General features: G+C 34.5%; 1 protein-coding gene and 1 long non-coding RNA gene across 3 annotated transcripts in view; one reads left to right on the forward strand and one right to left on the reverse strand.

Moving 5' to 3' along the window:
• SNCA (synuclein alpha) overlaps nucleotides 1-17,233 on the forward strand; it is a 154,144-nt gene that overhangs the window by 132,978 nt on the left and 3,933 nt on the right. Inside the window, exon 5 of the mRNA XM_042935899.1 lies at nucleotides 11,599-11,682. Coding sequence (XP_042791833.1) covers nucleotides 11,599-11,682 — 84 coding nt within the window. The remainder of the gene's footprint in view (nucleotides 1-11,598; nucleotides 11,683-17,233) is intronic.
• LOC122218046 overlaps nucleotides 1-17,233 on the reverse strand; it is a 263,924-nt gene that overhangs the window by 51,078 nt on the left and 195,613 nt on the right. The window lies entirely within an intron of this gene.

Here is a 17,233-nt window from a genome sequence, read left to right on the forward strand (position 1 = left end):
GATTGCTGTCTCTAGGACTTCTAGTACTATGTTGAATAAAAGTGATGACAGTGGACATCCTTGTCTTGTTCTTGACCTTAAGGGAAAAGCACTGACTTTTCCCCCTTTGAAGGTGATGTTAGCTGTGGATTTTTCATATAGACGTTTATTATGTTATCTTCCTTCTAAACCTACTTTGTTGAGGGTTTTTATAATGAATGGATGTTGTACTTTGCCACATGTTTTTTCTGCTGCTATTATAATGATTATATCAACAAGACAAAGGATAAAAACCATATAATACATCATGTTGATTGACTTGTGAATATTGAAACACCCTTGCATTCCAGGAATAAACCCTACTTCATCGTGGTGTATAATTTTTTAATGTATTGTTAGATTCAGCTTGCTAGTATTTTGTTGAGGATTGTTGCGAGATATATTGGCCTGTAGTTTTCTTTTTGTGTGTGTCCTTATCTGGTTTTGGTATCAGAGTAATGCTGGTCTCATAAAATGAGTTAGGAAGCTTTTTTTAATCTTCTATTTTTTTTTTAATACTTTGAGAAAAGAATAGGTAAAAGGCTTCTGTAAATGTTTGGTAGAATTTGCCTGTGAAGCTGTCTGGTCCTGGATCTTTGTTGGAAGTATTTTGATCACTGATTCAATTTCATTGCTAGTAATTGGTCTGTTCAAATTACTGTCTCCTACTCTTACAACTAAAAGAGCTAGAGAAAGAACACACAAAACCCCAAACCAACAGAAGAAAGAAAATAATAAAGATTAGAGCAGAAATGAACCAAATAGAAACTAAAAAATAGAAGAATCAATGAAACCTGGATCTGGTTCTTTGAAAAGATCAACAAAATAGATAAACCTCTAGCAAGACTTATCATGAAAAAAAAAAAAAAAAAAAAAAAAAAAAGAGGGAGGACTCAAACCAAACCAGAAATTAAAGAGGGGAAATAACCTATACCACAGAAATACAAAGTATTATAAAAGTATGTTATCAAAAATTATATGCCAAAAAATTGGATATCCTAGAGAAATGGATAAATGTCTATAAACATATAACCTACCAAAACTGAATCCGGAAGAAACAGAAAATTTGAACAGACCAAAATTTTCCTAATTTTTCCTAAGAAAAATTAACTTATACTTTTTATGGTTTCTGCTTTATTCACAGAAAATTTATCAGTGTGGTATAAAACATGTTTACTAATAGGTGCAAATATTTTTGATTCCTCTGTAAAAGTGAATAAGCCTATGTTCAGTGATTAATGTGTCAGTATTTTACTTGGAAATAATTTTGATACTTAATGAATTTAACTTAACTCATCACTTAGCAAAACTTTAAAGTTTAAGGTTATCAAAATGATTTGGGGAAATGATCTTAAAATGTCACCTAAACTTTTTTATTTAATTTATTTTATTTAATTTAATATCACATTCTATAATAGAAACACATAAACATATAATCAGAAACCTTATTGTTTAAAAATGTTTAGCCATGAGATGAGTATGATAATGCAAGGGGGGGCCCTCATTCTAAGGTAGATATGGGAGTGCCTGTAAGGTCATTAACTTGATAGACTTCTGTTTATGCTCATGTAAGGCAATTTAGTGAGAGGAATAGGATGAGTATTGAACTAAAAGAGGATAGAGGGAAGTAGTAAGAATTGTCTGAGTCTTACAGTCTTTTGCATTACTTTTTGCATCTTTTTATTCTTTTATGTTTTTTGCTATGAAATTTTCAGTGAAGCTATTTTTGGAATTTTGAAGGTTTTACTTTTAAGTACACTTTTTAAATGATCTTATCTATTGGAACATTCCTCATAGTGGCCATTGTAATTTTATTGTTTTAAATAAAATTTTGCCATTTCTGTAGATATTCACACATTCTGGGACCATAGTTTTTAGAAATAAGCAGGTGTGCTAGAAGGTGGTGTGCTTGACTGTTTAGAAAAGGATGCCAAGTCTTTGGGTTTCTCAGAGCCAAGCTGTTATCTAAAAGGGATATGCAGGTGGGTTGGGAATTGTGCATGTTTTACAGTGTGCCTGTTGCACAGAAACGTTCTTAAAGTCAATGGCTTACCTAGTATCTAACCCACTGTGTAACCAACTTATACTAATGCGGTAGTCTTTGTATTAGGTGGTGTGCACACTAACATCTCTTAAATGTTCAACCCATGCCCACCAATTTTTGCAGGTTTTTGGTGTCCAAGATTCCCTTTAGCAATTAGTTTTTATCTCATGTGCACATTAACAGGAACCAATAGTTACCAAGGAAACAAAACTGTGGACACCAGCAGGAAGCAAAAAGGATTGAACTAGCGGACCTCAGAGAATGGGGACTCTGGACTAATTCCAAATGTAACTGCCACCAGCAGTTCTTAATGTGGAATCTGAGGATAGAACCCAGGGCCAGGTTTCAGAAGTTACTGTGAACTTGCCAATAGAAGTTCCTATACACATCAACAGCATTTCCCAATGTGGACTAAACCAGCAGACTCCATTAATGGAGACTGTGGACTGTAACTGGGAAAGGATTCCAAACTGAAATTGCAGACTGAAACAAGAGCTAAGGACTAGCGTTCTGTTAGTGATCCTCCTGTCAGTCTACACTGTAAAGGAACTTAGATTGGGAGATAGATGCAAAAAGAACAGAGATCAAACAGAGGAATCACCAATGGCCCTCAGAAATGGTGAAAAAGACAATGAAGTCAAAAGTGTTGGTGAGGCATTGGGCCTCTGTTTCTTATCTCAGAACGTTGTCAGAAGTTTATGTCAGTTGTCAATACTGCCACAAAATTTGTTATAAAACAAAATTCAACTGAGTAAATTTGGAGATCTAACTGGCTTTACTCAATGATTCATGAATTAGGCAAATAGAAAGGAGTTCCATAAGCTGCAGAAAAGGAAAGTTTTTTAAAGGCAGAGAGGGAATGGCAGGAGAAGAAAAAAAAAAACAACGTTGTTTAGGCAAGATCACCCTCTTAAAGGGAACAGAAATGGTCTAATAGCAGATTACCTCTAGTGTTGACCAAAATTAGTTTGGATGGTTAAAGTTTATATTCTTGGAGGTGCTAAAACTGCAATTAGGTTAGGTATTAAGACTTGGTTTAGTGACATGGGTCCTTAACATAAGTGGTTCTATTTGGGGCCTGTGGTTTTCTTTTTAACAACAGGTTTGCCTTATTTTCCTCATACTTAACTATCACTAAAAGTTACCTAAATACCAGTAGTGGATTAATGATGTCATTTGCTCTTCCCTGTTAAAAAAGGTATTATTGCCCCATTTTTTCACTGTCTATTTGGTGCTTAGAAAAACTTAAGAAACTTGCTCAACATCACAAAAGATCTAGAATCTGGGATATCAGGAAGATATGGCAGAGTAGTAAGTTCCTAAATTCACCTGGTCCCATGGACACACCAATATAACAGCTACATATGTTATCTGGCACAACAAACCTTCCATAGTTAATCATAAAGCGGAGGCCACATGGAATAGTGTAGAAGGCAGACACATAATTGGGAACCAAACCCCCCAATGAGACCAATCACAAATGGGAGAGACATCACAGATAGAAGAATGGGGGGATCAGCACTGAGAAGATGAGTCCCTCATAACATTTGGCTTTGAAAACCAGCAGGGCTTAACTTAGTGAGCTTTTGCTATCAGCAGAGCTTAATTCCAGGCACTTTTAAAATCAGTAGACATAGTTCTGGGAGAGCTGGAGGGTGATAAGATACTGAGTCCCTGTCCTAAAGAACCAGCATGGTAAATAACCACTGGGAGTAAAAGCATAGAAGCGCAGTTAAAAAACAAACCAAACAGACAAAAAACCAAAAAACTGTTATATATTATGAAGGAGAGTTATTTACTAATCTCAGAACACGTGCTGAAGGGACAGGGATCTTCAGGAGAATTATCCAAGAACAAAAGTGCCAGAAGATACCACTTATCTTCCTCCTTGCAAGACTAGATAGCTGGACACTTGCCAGAATTAATGTGAACACATCCCACCTCTCTTGCTAGCACCATGTGCGAAGTGCCCACATTCCCCTGCAGACTCACCCTATGCAACTCACCTGTGTCAACAGGGCATCCCTCCAAAGCAGCTCCTGCCCCAACACACCCTGTAAGCAGCCCCACCAAAGGCTGTTGCCATTGCAAAATGATTCTTTCCCTGGCATGAGGAGAAGAAAAAAACATATATACCCGTAAACTCACAGTTCCTGCACCTGAGTCTTTTAGCTGGCTGTGCAGGGATAGTGCTTTGCCTTTTGGTTCATCTGCAGCCCTGGCAGACATACTGGGTGCAGACATTGGGTTTGACTGACAACCTTGCCCACCATTGAAAGCCTCTCAGGGGCTCCACAGGGAGAGCATTTTGCAGTTTGGTGCATGTGCACCTGTGGCAGACAGACTGAGAGCAGACAGCAAACCTGCCTGCTGACATGCCCTACCTAAAAGCCTGTAGCATCCTCAGACAGACCTTTCAACAGCACAGCAACCAAATACTGATTATTGCATCCACAGTGGGAAAACTGGGTCATTACAGCTGACTTGACTGAAGGCAAATGCAGCTCAGCCACAACAGGAGAGTACACATGCAGCCCACATAGGAGACACCCCTGAAATGCCTAGTTCTGGTGACCAGGAGACATCGTGCTACAGGGCATCACAGGACTTCTTCATAAGGCCACTACTTCCAAGACCAAGAGACATAGCTGACCATCCTAATACATTGAAACAAACACAGAGAGTGAGACAAAATGAGCAGAGGGATATATCACAAAAGACCAAGACAGAAGCACAGCAAACTAGCTAAATGAAATAGAGATAAGCAATATGCCTAATAGAGAATTCTAAGTAATGATAATAAAGAAACTCACTGGACTTGAAAAAAGAGTAGAGAATCTCATTGAGACCATCAAAAAAAAAAAAACCAAAAAAACAGAAATATAAAAAAAGAACCAGGTAGAGATGAAGAACTCAATAACTGAAATTTAAAAAATACACTAGAGGGAATCAATAGAAGATTAGAAGATACAGAAAAATGAATCAGTGATCTGGAAAACAAGGTAAGGGAAAGCAAGCTAAACAGCAAAAAGAAAAATTAAAAATGAGAATAAGTTGAGGAAACTCAGCAACTTCAAGTCTAATAACATTTGCATTATAGGGATATCAGAAGGAGAATAAAGAAGGGGATAAAAATTATTTGAGAAAATAATAGCTGAAAACTTTCCTAATCTGGGAAAGAGACATTCAGATCCAGGAACACAAAGAATGACTACCGTCACTAAGGAGGTCCACACCGAGGCAAAATATTAAAATGACAAGAAAATAGTGATAAACAGATAATTTTAAAAGCAGCACGAGAAAACAATTATATACAAGAGAACCTACATAAGACTATCAGCTGATTTTTCAGCAGAAATTTTGTAGGCCAGAAGAGTGTCATGATATATTCAAAGTGCTAAAAGAAAGAAACATGCAACCAATAATACTCTATCTAGCAAGGTCATCATTCAGTATGGAAGAGATAAAGAGATTCCCAGACAAAAAAAGTTGAAGGAGTTCATCATCACTAACCCAATCTTCTAAGAAACATTAAAAGGAATTCTTTTAATGGAAAGAAAAAGCCATAACTAAAAAATGAAAGTTATGGAAGAAAAATATTCATAAGTAAATGCAAACATATAATAAAGGTAGTAGATTATTTATAAAACCAGAATGGAGATTCAAACACCAAAACAGTTAAATCAATTATATTTACAAAAATCAGTCAAGGGATTCACAAACAAAAGGATATAAAATATATCACATACATAAAAACTGGGGAGTCCATGATGTAAAAATTTAGTGCTTTTAGAATGAGTTCAACTTAGCTGACCATCAACTTAATATAGCCTACTATACACATAAGATGTTATATATGAACTTAATGGTAATCACAAATAATGAACTTATAATAAATACACAAAAAAGAGAAAGGAAACCAGGCATAACACAAAAGAGAAAGGAAACCAAGCATAACACTAAAGAAAGCCATCATACCCAAAGGGAAGAGAGCAAGAGAAGAAGAAAGGAACAGAGAAGAATGACAAAAACAACCATAAAACAAGTTACAAAATGGCGGTAAGTACACACCTATCAATAATTATTTTAAATGCAAATAGACTAAATACTCCAATGAAAAGACACAGGGTGACTGAATAGATAGAAAATAAGACCCATCTATATGCTGTCTATAAGATACTTCAGAAGTAAAGACACATGAAAATTGAAGGTCAAGGAATGGAAAAACATTTACCGTGAAAATGTAAATGTAAAAAAAAAAAAAAAAACCTGGGGCAGTAACACTTCTTAAATAAAATAAACTTTAAAACAAAGACTAGCAAGAGACAAAGAAAGGTACTATATAAAGGAAAGAGGATAAAACAATTGTAAATATCTATGCACTCCACATGGAAGCACCTACATACATAAAGCAGCTATTAACAGACATAAAAGGAGAGATTGACAGCAATGCAGTAATAATAGGGGATTTTAACATTTCATTTACATCAGGGGATAGATCATCCAGAAAGACAGTCAACAAGGAAAAAGTGCTTTTGAGCAACAGATTAGACAAGATATATATAAATATATTCTATCTAAAAACAGAAGAAAACGCATTCTATTCAAGTGCTCATGAACCATTCTCCATGATTGATCACATGTTAGGCCACAAAAAAACATCTCAATGAATTCAAGAAGAAAGGAATTATTTCATGTATCTTTTCTGACTATAATGGTATGAAACTAGAAATCAATTACAAGAAAAATTATGGAAAGAACACAAACACACAGAGGCTAAACAACATGCTACTAAACAATGAATGGGCCTACCAAGATCAAAGAGGAAAAATAAACAGAAAAAAATGAAAATGAAAACACAATAGTCCAAAATCTTTTGATGCAGCAAAAGAAATTTGAAGACAAAAGTTTATGGCAATATAAGCCTACTTTCAACAAGAAAAATATGAAATAAACAACACCAATCTTATACCAGAAGGGCCTATAAAAGGAAGAACCCAAAGTGAATAGAAGGAATGGAATAATAAAGATTAGAGCAGAAATAAATGAAATAGAGATTAAACAATAGTAAAGATCAATGAAACAAAGATATGGCTCTTTGTAAAGATCAACAATATTAAAAAAAGAACTCAAATAAAATTAGAAATGAAAAGGAATAACACCACAGCAATACAAAAAAAAAAAATCATAGGTAAATATTATAAAAAATTATATGCCAAACTGGAAAACCTAAAAGTAGTAGACAAATATCTAGAAAAATATAACCTTCCAAAATGGAATCAGGAAGAAATAGAAAATTTGAATTACTAGCAATGAACTTGGATCAGTAATCAAAAACTCTCAACCAAAAATCAGGACAAGATGGATTCATGGGTGAATTCTACCAAACATTTAAAGAGTTAACAACTATTTTTCTGAAAGTGTTCAAAAGAAAAAGAAGAGAAAGAGGGGGAAAGGGGAGAAGGGGGATGGTAGAGAGTGTTGAAGAGGGGGGAGGAGGGAGAAGAGGGGCAGAAGGAGCGGGGAGGAGGAAGGAGAAAAGGAAAAACTTCCAAATTCATTCCATGATGCCAAAATTACTCTGATATCAAAACCAGAGAAAGACACTGGGAAAAAAAAAAGAAAACTACAGGCCAATATATATGATGAACATAGACATAACATCCTCAATAAAATATTAGCAAAACAAACTTGATAATACATTAAAAAATCATTCACCACAATAAATTGGAATTTATTCCAGGGATAAAAGTGTTCACTATTTGCAAATCAACCAGTATAATACATCACATTAACAAGAGGAAGGATAAAACCATATGATTATCTCAATAGATGCAAAAAAAAATAATTGACAAAGTACAACATCCACTCATGATAAAAATCCTCAACAAAGTTGGTCCAGGGAGAACATACTTCAACATAATAAAGAATATATATGAAAAACCCTCAGATAATATCATATTCAATGGAGAAAAAACAAAAGCTTTTTTTTTCCTAAGAACAAGACAAGGATGTCCATCCACCACTTCTATTCAACATGGTACTGTAAGTCCTAGCTACAGTAATCAGACAAGAAAAATAAAAAGCATACAAATTTATAGGGAAGAAGTAAAACTTTCACCATTTGCAGATGACATGATGCTATATATAGAACACCCTAAAGACTCTACCAAAAAACTACTAAAACTGATAAATAATTTCAGTAAATTTGCAGGATATAAAATTAATGTACAGAAATCTGTTGCATTTCTATACACTAATAACAAAGCATCAGAAAGAGAAATTAAGAAAAAAGTCCCATTTGCAATCACACTAAACAGGATTAAATACTTAGGAATAAACTTAACCAAGGAGAAAGACCTATACTTTGAAAGCTATAAAACATTGATGAAGAAAACTGAAGATGACACAAATAAATGGAAAGAACTCATAGAAGAATTAGTATTGTTAAAGTGTCCATAATACTCAAAGCCATCTATAGATTCAATACAATCCTTATCAAAATACCAATGGCATTTTTCACAGGACTAGAACAAATAATTTTTAAATTCATATGGATCGACAAAAGACCCCAAACAGCCAAAGCAATCTTGAGGAAGAATAAAGCTGGAGGTATCACAATCCCAGATTTCAAGATATACTACAAAGCTGTGGTAACAAAACAGTATGGTACTGGTACAAAAATAGACACATGGATAAAGCAAAGAGAATAAAGCACCCAGAAATAAGCCCATGCTTATATGGTCAATTAATCTACTACAAAGGACACAAGAGTATATAGTGGAAAAAAGTCTTCAATAAATGGTATTGGGAAAACTGGATAACTATATGCAACATTATGAAACTGGACCACTTATACTATACACAAAAATCAACTCAAATCAATTAAAAACCTAAATGTGAGACCTGAAACCATAAAACTCCTAGAAGAAAACATAGGCAATAATTTCCTTGACATCAGTTGTAGAAACACTTTTTTTAGATATGTCTCCTTAGACAACGGCACTGAAGCCAAAAAAAAAAACTTTTGAGACTACACCAAGATAAAATGCTTTTGCACAGCGAAGGAAACCATAGTCAATAAAACTGGGACACATGGGTGGCTCCGTGGGTTAAGCATTTGACTTTGCTCACACAGTTTGTGAGTTCGAGCCCCACATCAGGCTCTGTGCTGACAGTTTGGAGTCTGGAGCCTGCTTCAAATTCTGTGTTTCCCCTCTGTCTCTCTCTCTCTCTCAAGAATAAACAAACATTAAAAAAAAAAAAAACAAAAACAAAAAGGAGCCTACTGAATGGGAGAAGATATTTGCAAATGCTATATCCAATAGGGGTTAATATCCAAAATATATAAATATCTTATACAATATAAAAAAAAAAAACTAAAACAATACAATAAAAAAAATGGGCAAAGAACCTGAGTAGACATTTTCCAAAGAACACATACAGATGGCCAACAGACATGTGAAAAGATGCTCAACATCAGTAATCATCAAAGAAATGCAAATCAAAACCATAATATTTATTACCTGACCTATCAGAATGGCTAGAATCCAAAAGACAAGAAATAACAAGTGTTGGTGAGGATGTGGAGAAAAAAGAACACTTGTGCACTGTTGATGGAAATGAAAATTGCTGCAGCCATTCTGGAAAATAATATGGAGTTTTATCAAAAAATTAAAAATAGAAATACCATATGACCCAGTATTTCCACGACTGAGTATTTACCCAAGGAAAATAACAACACTAAAACTAGTGCATAAAAAGATGTATGCACTGCTATGTTTACTGCAGCATTATTTACAATAGCCAATATATGGAAGCAACCTAAGTGTCCATGGAAAAAATGAATGTATAAAGAAGGTGTGGTGTATGTACACACACACAATGATATATTACCCATGAAAAAGAAAGAAATGTTTCCATTTGCAACAATATTGATCTAGAGGGTATAATGCTGAGTTAAATAAGTCAGACAAGAAAAACAAATACCATATGATTTCACTCAAATGGGGAATCTAAGAAACAAAAAAAAATGAACAAAGAGACAGTCTCTGAAATTCAGAGAATAGGTGGTTGCCAGAGGAGAGGTGGGCGGGGCAATGGATGAAATAGGTAAAGGGGATTTAGAGGCACAAACTTCCATTTATAAAATGAATATGTCACCGAGATGAAAAGTATAGCATAGGGCATATAGTCAGTGAGTTTATAACATTGTTTGGTCACAGATGGTGATTACACTCGTCATAGTAAGCACTGAATAATGTATAGAATTGTTGAATCATTATGTTGTACACCTGAAACTAATATAACACTATATGTTAATTATATTTCAATAAAAGAATCTAGAATCTAGAAAAGCTAAGATTTGAACTCAAGGCTTATGATGCTACAGACCTCATAGCTAACCACTATTCAATAGAACCTGTATTCTTGGTTTGTGCTAACAGGTGAAACACTATAGAAACAATATCTTTATTCCACATTTAAAAAATAAATGGGCTTTTTGGTGTATAAAAAGGGAGGGCAGGAGAAGATGATATATAAACTCCTCAGCCCTGCTAATGTAGGCATGAGCTATAGTTTGACCTTTTCTCGTGGGCATCCATTTCTTTTCCTTCTGCCTTCCTGTCAGTCACTGATAAAGATAGGAAGAACTATTATTTGCACAAGACATATTTTTAAACATAACCTACATTGGCTGAGGGACTATTTGATCTCTTTGAGTAAGTCCGTTTTAGGCTCCCATTGCCCCCTCTGCTTTTTCAACTTTCAGTGAACTTTATCTTTTTATAATCACTTTACTGGAATCAATGCAAAACAACAAAAGGTATTAATGAAGGATACTAGTAGAGACATAAGTTCAAGCTGAGTTTTATGGCATCTTGTTTCTAAAGAGAGAGATGTGGTAAATTTGAGGATCATGCGTTTGGTTTGTGTGTGTGTGTGTGTGTGTGTGTGTGTGTATATATATATATGGTTTCAGTTTTGAAACTTCAGAAAACAATTTCTTTGCCAACACTTAAAAATAAATTATAAAATATGTATACTTTCACATTACAAATGGTTATATAAGTTAACTTACAAAAAACTAAAAACATAACTACCCGATAAAACGTACTTTTAATATTTTGTTGGGTTTTCTTTATCTTTTTAGCTTTGTATCTGAATTATACACTGGTGATGTCTATAATATATACAATTTTGTATCTTTCTAAACATTATATCATGAATATACTATCATTTTTTCACTGCTGTCATTGATCCAGTAAAAAAAACATATTTGGACTATAGCTTTGGACTATTTCCTGGGTAGTGAATTACTTGGGAAAAAATTCTGTACATTTTTAGGTTAATAATACACCACCATAATGTTTCTGCAAAGGTATTGCATAGTTTAGAATGCCAGCAGTAATATTAAGGAGTGCCATTTTTACAACATTCTTACCATTTGGTATATAAGATATTTTCAAAGTGTGCTTAATTTTTAAAAAGTAAAAAATGGTACCTCATCATATTCCCTTGTGCTTCCCATTTAGAATGAAGAAGGAGGCCCACAGGAAGGAATTCTGGAAGATATGCCTGTTGATCCTGACAATGAGGCATACGAAATGCCTTCTGAGGTAAAACTTTATATACATACAACTCTGAAAGTAAACTTCAGGAGTTCAAGTTGGGTCTTTCTAATAAGCAGTATCAAAAATCTGTCCCTCTCAGATTTTCGTTACATTTGTTTTTATTGAAAATTATTTACTCTCTAGAGGGATAAGTTGGCCAAATCCAGAATGTTTTGTGAAGACAACTTGAAAACTAGAAATGGTTTTTACATTTGTAAAGTATTGTTTAAAAAAAAAAAGAAAAAGCTACAGAGACACTATGTTGTCCACACAAACTAATATTTGTATTTGCTTAACCTTTACAGAAAGTGTTTGCTGAACATTGCATTGGAAAATTATTTTATTAAATATGGTGTTTTTTAATTTAAATTTTAGTTAGTTGACATACAGTGCAATATTGGTTTCAGGCATAGAATTCAGTGATTCATCACTTATATGCGACACCCAGTGCTCATCACAACAAGTGCCCTCCTTGATACCCATCACCTATCTAGCCCATCTCCACATCTCCACTTCATCAACCCTCAGTTCTCTATCATTAAGAGTCTCTTGTGGTTTGTTCCCCTCTCTTTTCTTTTTGGTCCTCCTCTTTCTAGAAGTTCATCTGTTTTGTATCTTAATTGCCACATATGAGTGAAATCATATGGTATTTGTCTTTCTCTGATTGACTTATTTTGCTTATCACAATACATTCTAACTCCATCCATGTAGTTGCAAATGGCAGGATTTCATTTTTTTGATGGCTAATATTCCATTGTGTATATATACCAAATCTTCTTTATCCATTCATCAGTCAATGGACATTTGAGCACTATCCATAGTTTGGCTATCATTGATAATGCTGCTGTGAACATTGGGGTGCATGTATCTCACTGAATCTGTAGTTTTGTATCCTTTGGGTAAATATCTAATAGTGCAATCAATGGATCCTAGAGTAGGTCTATTTTAGTTTTTTTGAGGAACCCCATATTTTTCTCCAGAGTGGATGCATCAGTTTGCATTCCTAACAACAGTGCAAGAGGGTTGCTCTTTCTCCACATCCTTGCCAACACCTGTTGTTTCTTGTGTTGTTAATTTTAACCATTCTGACAGGTGTGAGGTAGTATCTCATTGGGGTTTTGATTTGTATTTCCCTGATGATGCATGATGTTGAGCATCTTTTCATGTACCTGTTAGCCATCTGGATGGCTTCTTTGAAAAAGTGTCTATTCATGTCTTCCGCCCATTTTCTTAACTGGGTGATTTGTTTTTTGGGTATTGAGTTTGATAAGTTCTTTATAGATTTTGCATACTAATCCTTTATCAGATATGTCATTTGTAAGTATCTTTTCCCATTCTATAGGCTGAGTTTTAGTTTTGTTGATTGTTTCCTTCACTGTGTAGAAGCTTTTTATCTTGATGAAGTCCCAATAGTTCATTTTTGCTTTTGTTTCCCTTGTTTTCAACAACATGTCTTCTTACTAAGAAGTGATTCTGGTTGAGGTCAAAAGGATTGCTGCCTCAGGGCACCTGGGTGGCTCACTCGGTTAAGCATAGGACTTTGCCTCAGGTCATGATCTCATGGTTTGTGAGTTCCAGCCCAGCATTGGGCTCTGTGCTGAGAGCTTGGAGCCTGGAGCCTGCTTCAGATTCTGTGTCTCCCTCTCTGTCTCTCTGCCCATACCCCACTTGCACTCTGTCTCTGCCTGTCTCTCAAGAATGAATAAACGTTAAAAAAAAAATAATTGCTGTCTCTGTTCTTCTCTAAGATTTTGATGGTTTCCTGTCTCACATTTAGATCTTTCATCCATTTTGAATTATTTTTGCGTATGGTGTAAGAAAGTGGTCCAGTTTCATTCTTTGGCATTTCGCTGTCCAGTTTTTCCAAATCCATTTGTTGAAGAGACTGTCTTTTTTTCCATTAGATACTTTTTATTGCTTTGTTGAAGATTAGTTGACCATATAGTTATGGGTTCATTTCTGTGTTTTCTGTTTTGTTCCACTGATCCATGTGTCTGTTCTTGTGCCAGTAGCATACTGTCTTGATGACTACAGCTTTTAATATAGCTTGACATCCAGAATTGGGATGCCTCCAGTTTCATTTTTCTTTTTCAGGATTGCTTTGGCTATTCGAGATCTTTTGTGGTTCCATACAAATTTTATGACTGTTAGTTTTAGTTCTATGAAAAGTGTATATTTTGATAGGGATTGCATTAAATGTTTAGATTGCTTAAGGTAGCATAGACATTTTAAAAATGCTTGTTCTTCTAATCAATGAGCATGGAATTCTTTTCCATTTCTTTGTCTCCCCTGCAGTTTCTTTTATAAGTGTTCTATAGTTTTCAGAGTACAAATCTTTCACCTCTTTAGTTACATTTATTCCTAGGTATCATATTGTTTTTCATGCATTGCAAATGGGATCAATTCCTTGATTTCTTTTTCTGCTGCTTTGTTATTAGTGTATAGAAATGCAACCAATTTCTTCATGTTGATTGTATATCCTGAAACTTTGCTGAATTCATCTATTACTTCTAGCAAACTTTTGTGTAGTCTTTTGAATTTTCCACATAGAGTATCATGTTGTCTGCAAATAATGAAAGTTTTACTTCTTCCTTGCTGATTTGGATGCGTTTCTTCCTTTTCTTTCTTTATTTTGTCTAATTGCTGAGGCTAAGACTTCCAGTGCTATGTTAAATAGTAATGGTGAGAGTGAACATCCTTGTCTTGGTTCTTACAGTAAGGGAGAGGCTCTCAGTTTTTCCCTATTGAGGATATTAGGTGTAGGTCTTTCATACATGGCCTTTATGATGTTGAGGTGTGTTCCATCTATCCCTACTTTATTGAAGGTTTTTACCAAGAATGGATGCTGAATTTTGTCAAATGTTTTTTCTGCATCTATTTACAGGATCATATGGTTCTTATCTTTTATTTTATTAATGTGGTGTATCACGTTGATTGATTTGTGAATATTTAACCAGCCCTGTAGTCTGGGAATAAATTATAATCAATCATAGTGAATAATTCTTTTAATGTACTGATGAATTTGATTTTGCTAGTATTTTATTAAGAATTTTTGCATCCATGTTCATCTGGGATATTGACCTGTAATTCTCCTTTTTAGTGGGGTCTTTATCTGGTTTTGGAATGAAGGTGATACTGGCTTCATAGAATGAGTTTGGAAGCTTTCCATCCATTTTTATTTTTTGGAACAGTTTGAGGAGAATTGGTATTAACTCTTTTTTAAATGTTAGATAGAATTCCCCTGGGAAACCACTTGAGCCAGAACTCTTGTGTTGGGAGATTTTTTTTTTTTTTTTTTTTTAATATTGATCAATTTCTTTGCTGGTTATGAGTCTCTTCAAATTTTCAATTTCTTCCTGTTTCAGTTTTGGTAGTTTGTGAATTTCTAGGAATTTGTCTATTTCTTCCAGATTGCCCAGATTGTTGGCATATAATTTTTCATAGTATTCTAATTGTTTGTGTTTCTGTAGTAATGGTTGTGATCTCTCCCCTTTCATTCATGGTTTTATCTATTTAGGTCCTTTCTCTTTTCTTTTTGATAAGTCTGTATAGGGGGTTATCAATTTTGTCAATTCTTTCAGAGAATCAGCTCTTAGTTTCATTGATCTGTTCTTTTTGTTTGTTTGTTTCTATATCATTTATTTCTGCTGTAGTCTCTATTATTTGCCTTCCTTTGCTGGCTAGGCTTTATTTGCCTTTCCTCTTCTAGCTCCTTTAGTTATAAGATTAGGTTGTGTATTTGAGACCTTTCTTGCTTCTTGAGATAGACCTGAATTGCAATATACTTTCCTCTTAGGACTGTCTTTGCTGCATCACAAAGGTTTTGGACTGTTGTGTTTTCATTTTCATTTGCTTCCATGTATTTTTTAAAAATTTCTTCTTTAATTTCCTGATTAACCCATTCATTCTTCAATAGGATGTTTTTAACCTCTGTGTACTTGAGTGCTTTCCAAATTTTTTTTTGTGGTTGACTTCAAGTTTCATAGCATTGTGATATGAAAATATGCATGCTTTAATTTTTATCTTTTTGTACTTGTTGAGGGCTGATTCATGACCAGTATGCAATCTATTCTGGAGAATGTCCCATGTGCACTCAAAAAGAATGTGTATTCTGCTGCTTTACGATGAAATATTCTGAATATATCTGTTAAGTCCATCCAGTCCTGTGTATCATTCAAAGCCATGTCTCCTTGTTGATTTTCTGCTTAAATGACCTGTCCATTGTTGTAAGTGGGGTGTTAAAGTCCCCTACTATTATTGTATGATTATCAGTGAGTTTCTTTATGGTGTTAATTGATTTATATATTTGGGTTTTCCAAGTTGGGGGCATTAATATTTATTATTAGATCTTATTGTTGGATAGATCCCATAATTATGATATAATACCCTCTTCATCTCTTATTATAGTCTTTGTTTTAAAATCTAGTTTGTCTAATATAAGTATGGCTACTTCAGCTTTCCTTTGACCTCAGTTAGCATGATAGATGGTTCTCTATCTCCTCACTTTCAATCTGCAGGTATCCTTAGGTCTAAAATGAGTTTCTTATAGGCAGCAAATAGATGGATCTTGGTTTTTTAATCCATTCTGCTACCCTATATCTTTTGGCTGGGGTATTTAGTCCATTTACATTCAGAGTGATTATTGAAAGATATGAATTTAGTGCCATTGTGTTACCTGTAGGGTTTGTGTTTCTGGTAATGCTCTCTGGTCTTTTATAGTCTTTGTTTTGTCTTTTTTTTTTTTTTCTTCACTCTAAGAGTCCCCCTTAAAATTTCTTGCAGGGCTTGTTTAGTGGGCATGAACTCCTTTAGTTTTTGTTTGTCTGGGAAACTCTTTATCTCTTTTCTTATTCTGAATGACAGCCTTCCTGGATAAAGACTTCGTGGTTGCATATTTTTGCCATTCAGCAAGTTGAATATATCCTGCCACTCCTTTCTGGCCTGCCAAGTTTCAGTGGACAGGTCTGCTCAGAAACTGATCTGTCTTCCCTTGAAGGTTAAGGCCTTTTATTCCCTTGCTGCTTTCAGGATTCTTTCTTTGTGTATTTTGTGAATTTGACTATGATATATCTTGGCAATGGTAGCTTTTGTTAAGTTTAATGGAGTTCTCTGTGCTTCTTGGATTTTGATATCTGTGTCTTTCCCCAAATTAGGAAAGTTTTCAGCTATAATTTGTTTGAATAGACATTCTACCCCTTTTTCTCTCTCTTCAACTTCTGGGACTCCTCTCATACAAATGTTACTACATTTTAACAAGTCACTGAGTTCCCTAAGTCTGCCTTCATGATTCATGACATTTGTTTCCCTCTTCTTTTTAGCTTCATTATTTTCCATAATTTTATTTTCTATATCACTAATTTATACCTCTGCCTCATCTGTCCTTGCTGTCATGGCATCAATTTGGGTTTACATCTTGATTATAGTATTTTAATTTCAGTCTGACTAGATTTTAGTTCTTTTATCTCTGCAGAAAGGATTCTCTGGTATCTTCTATGCTTTTTCAAGCCCAGGTAATATCTTTATCATCGTTTTAAATTCTAGCTCAGACATCTTACTT

The sequence above is a fragment of the Panthera leo genome, chromosome B1 (assembly GCF_018350215.1).
Source record: "Panthera leo isolate Ple1 chromosome B1, P.leo_Ple1_pat1.1, whole genome shotgun sequence".
Lineage (NCBI taxonomy): Eukaryota > Metazoa > Chordata > Mammalia > Carnivora > Felidae > Panthera > Panthera leo.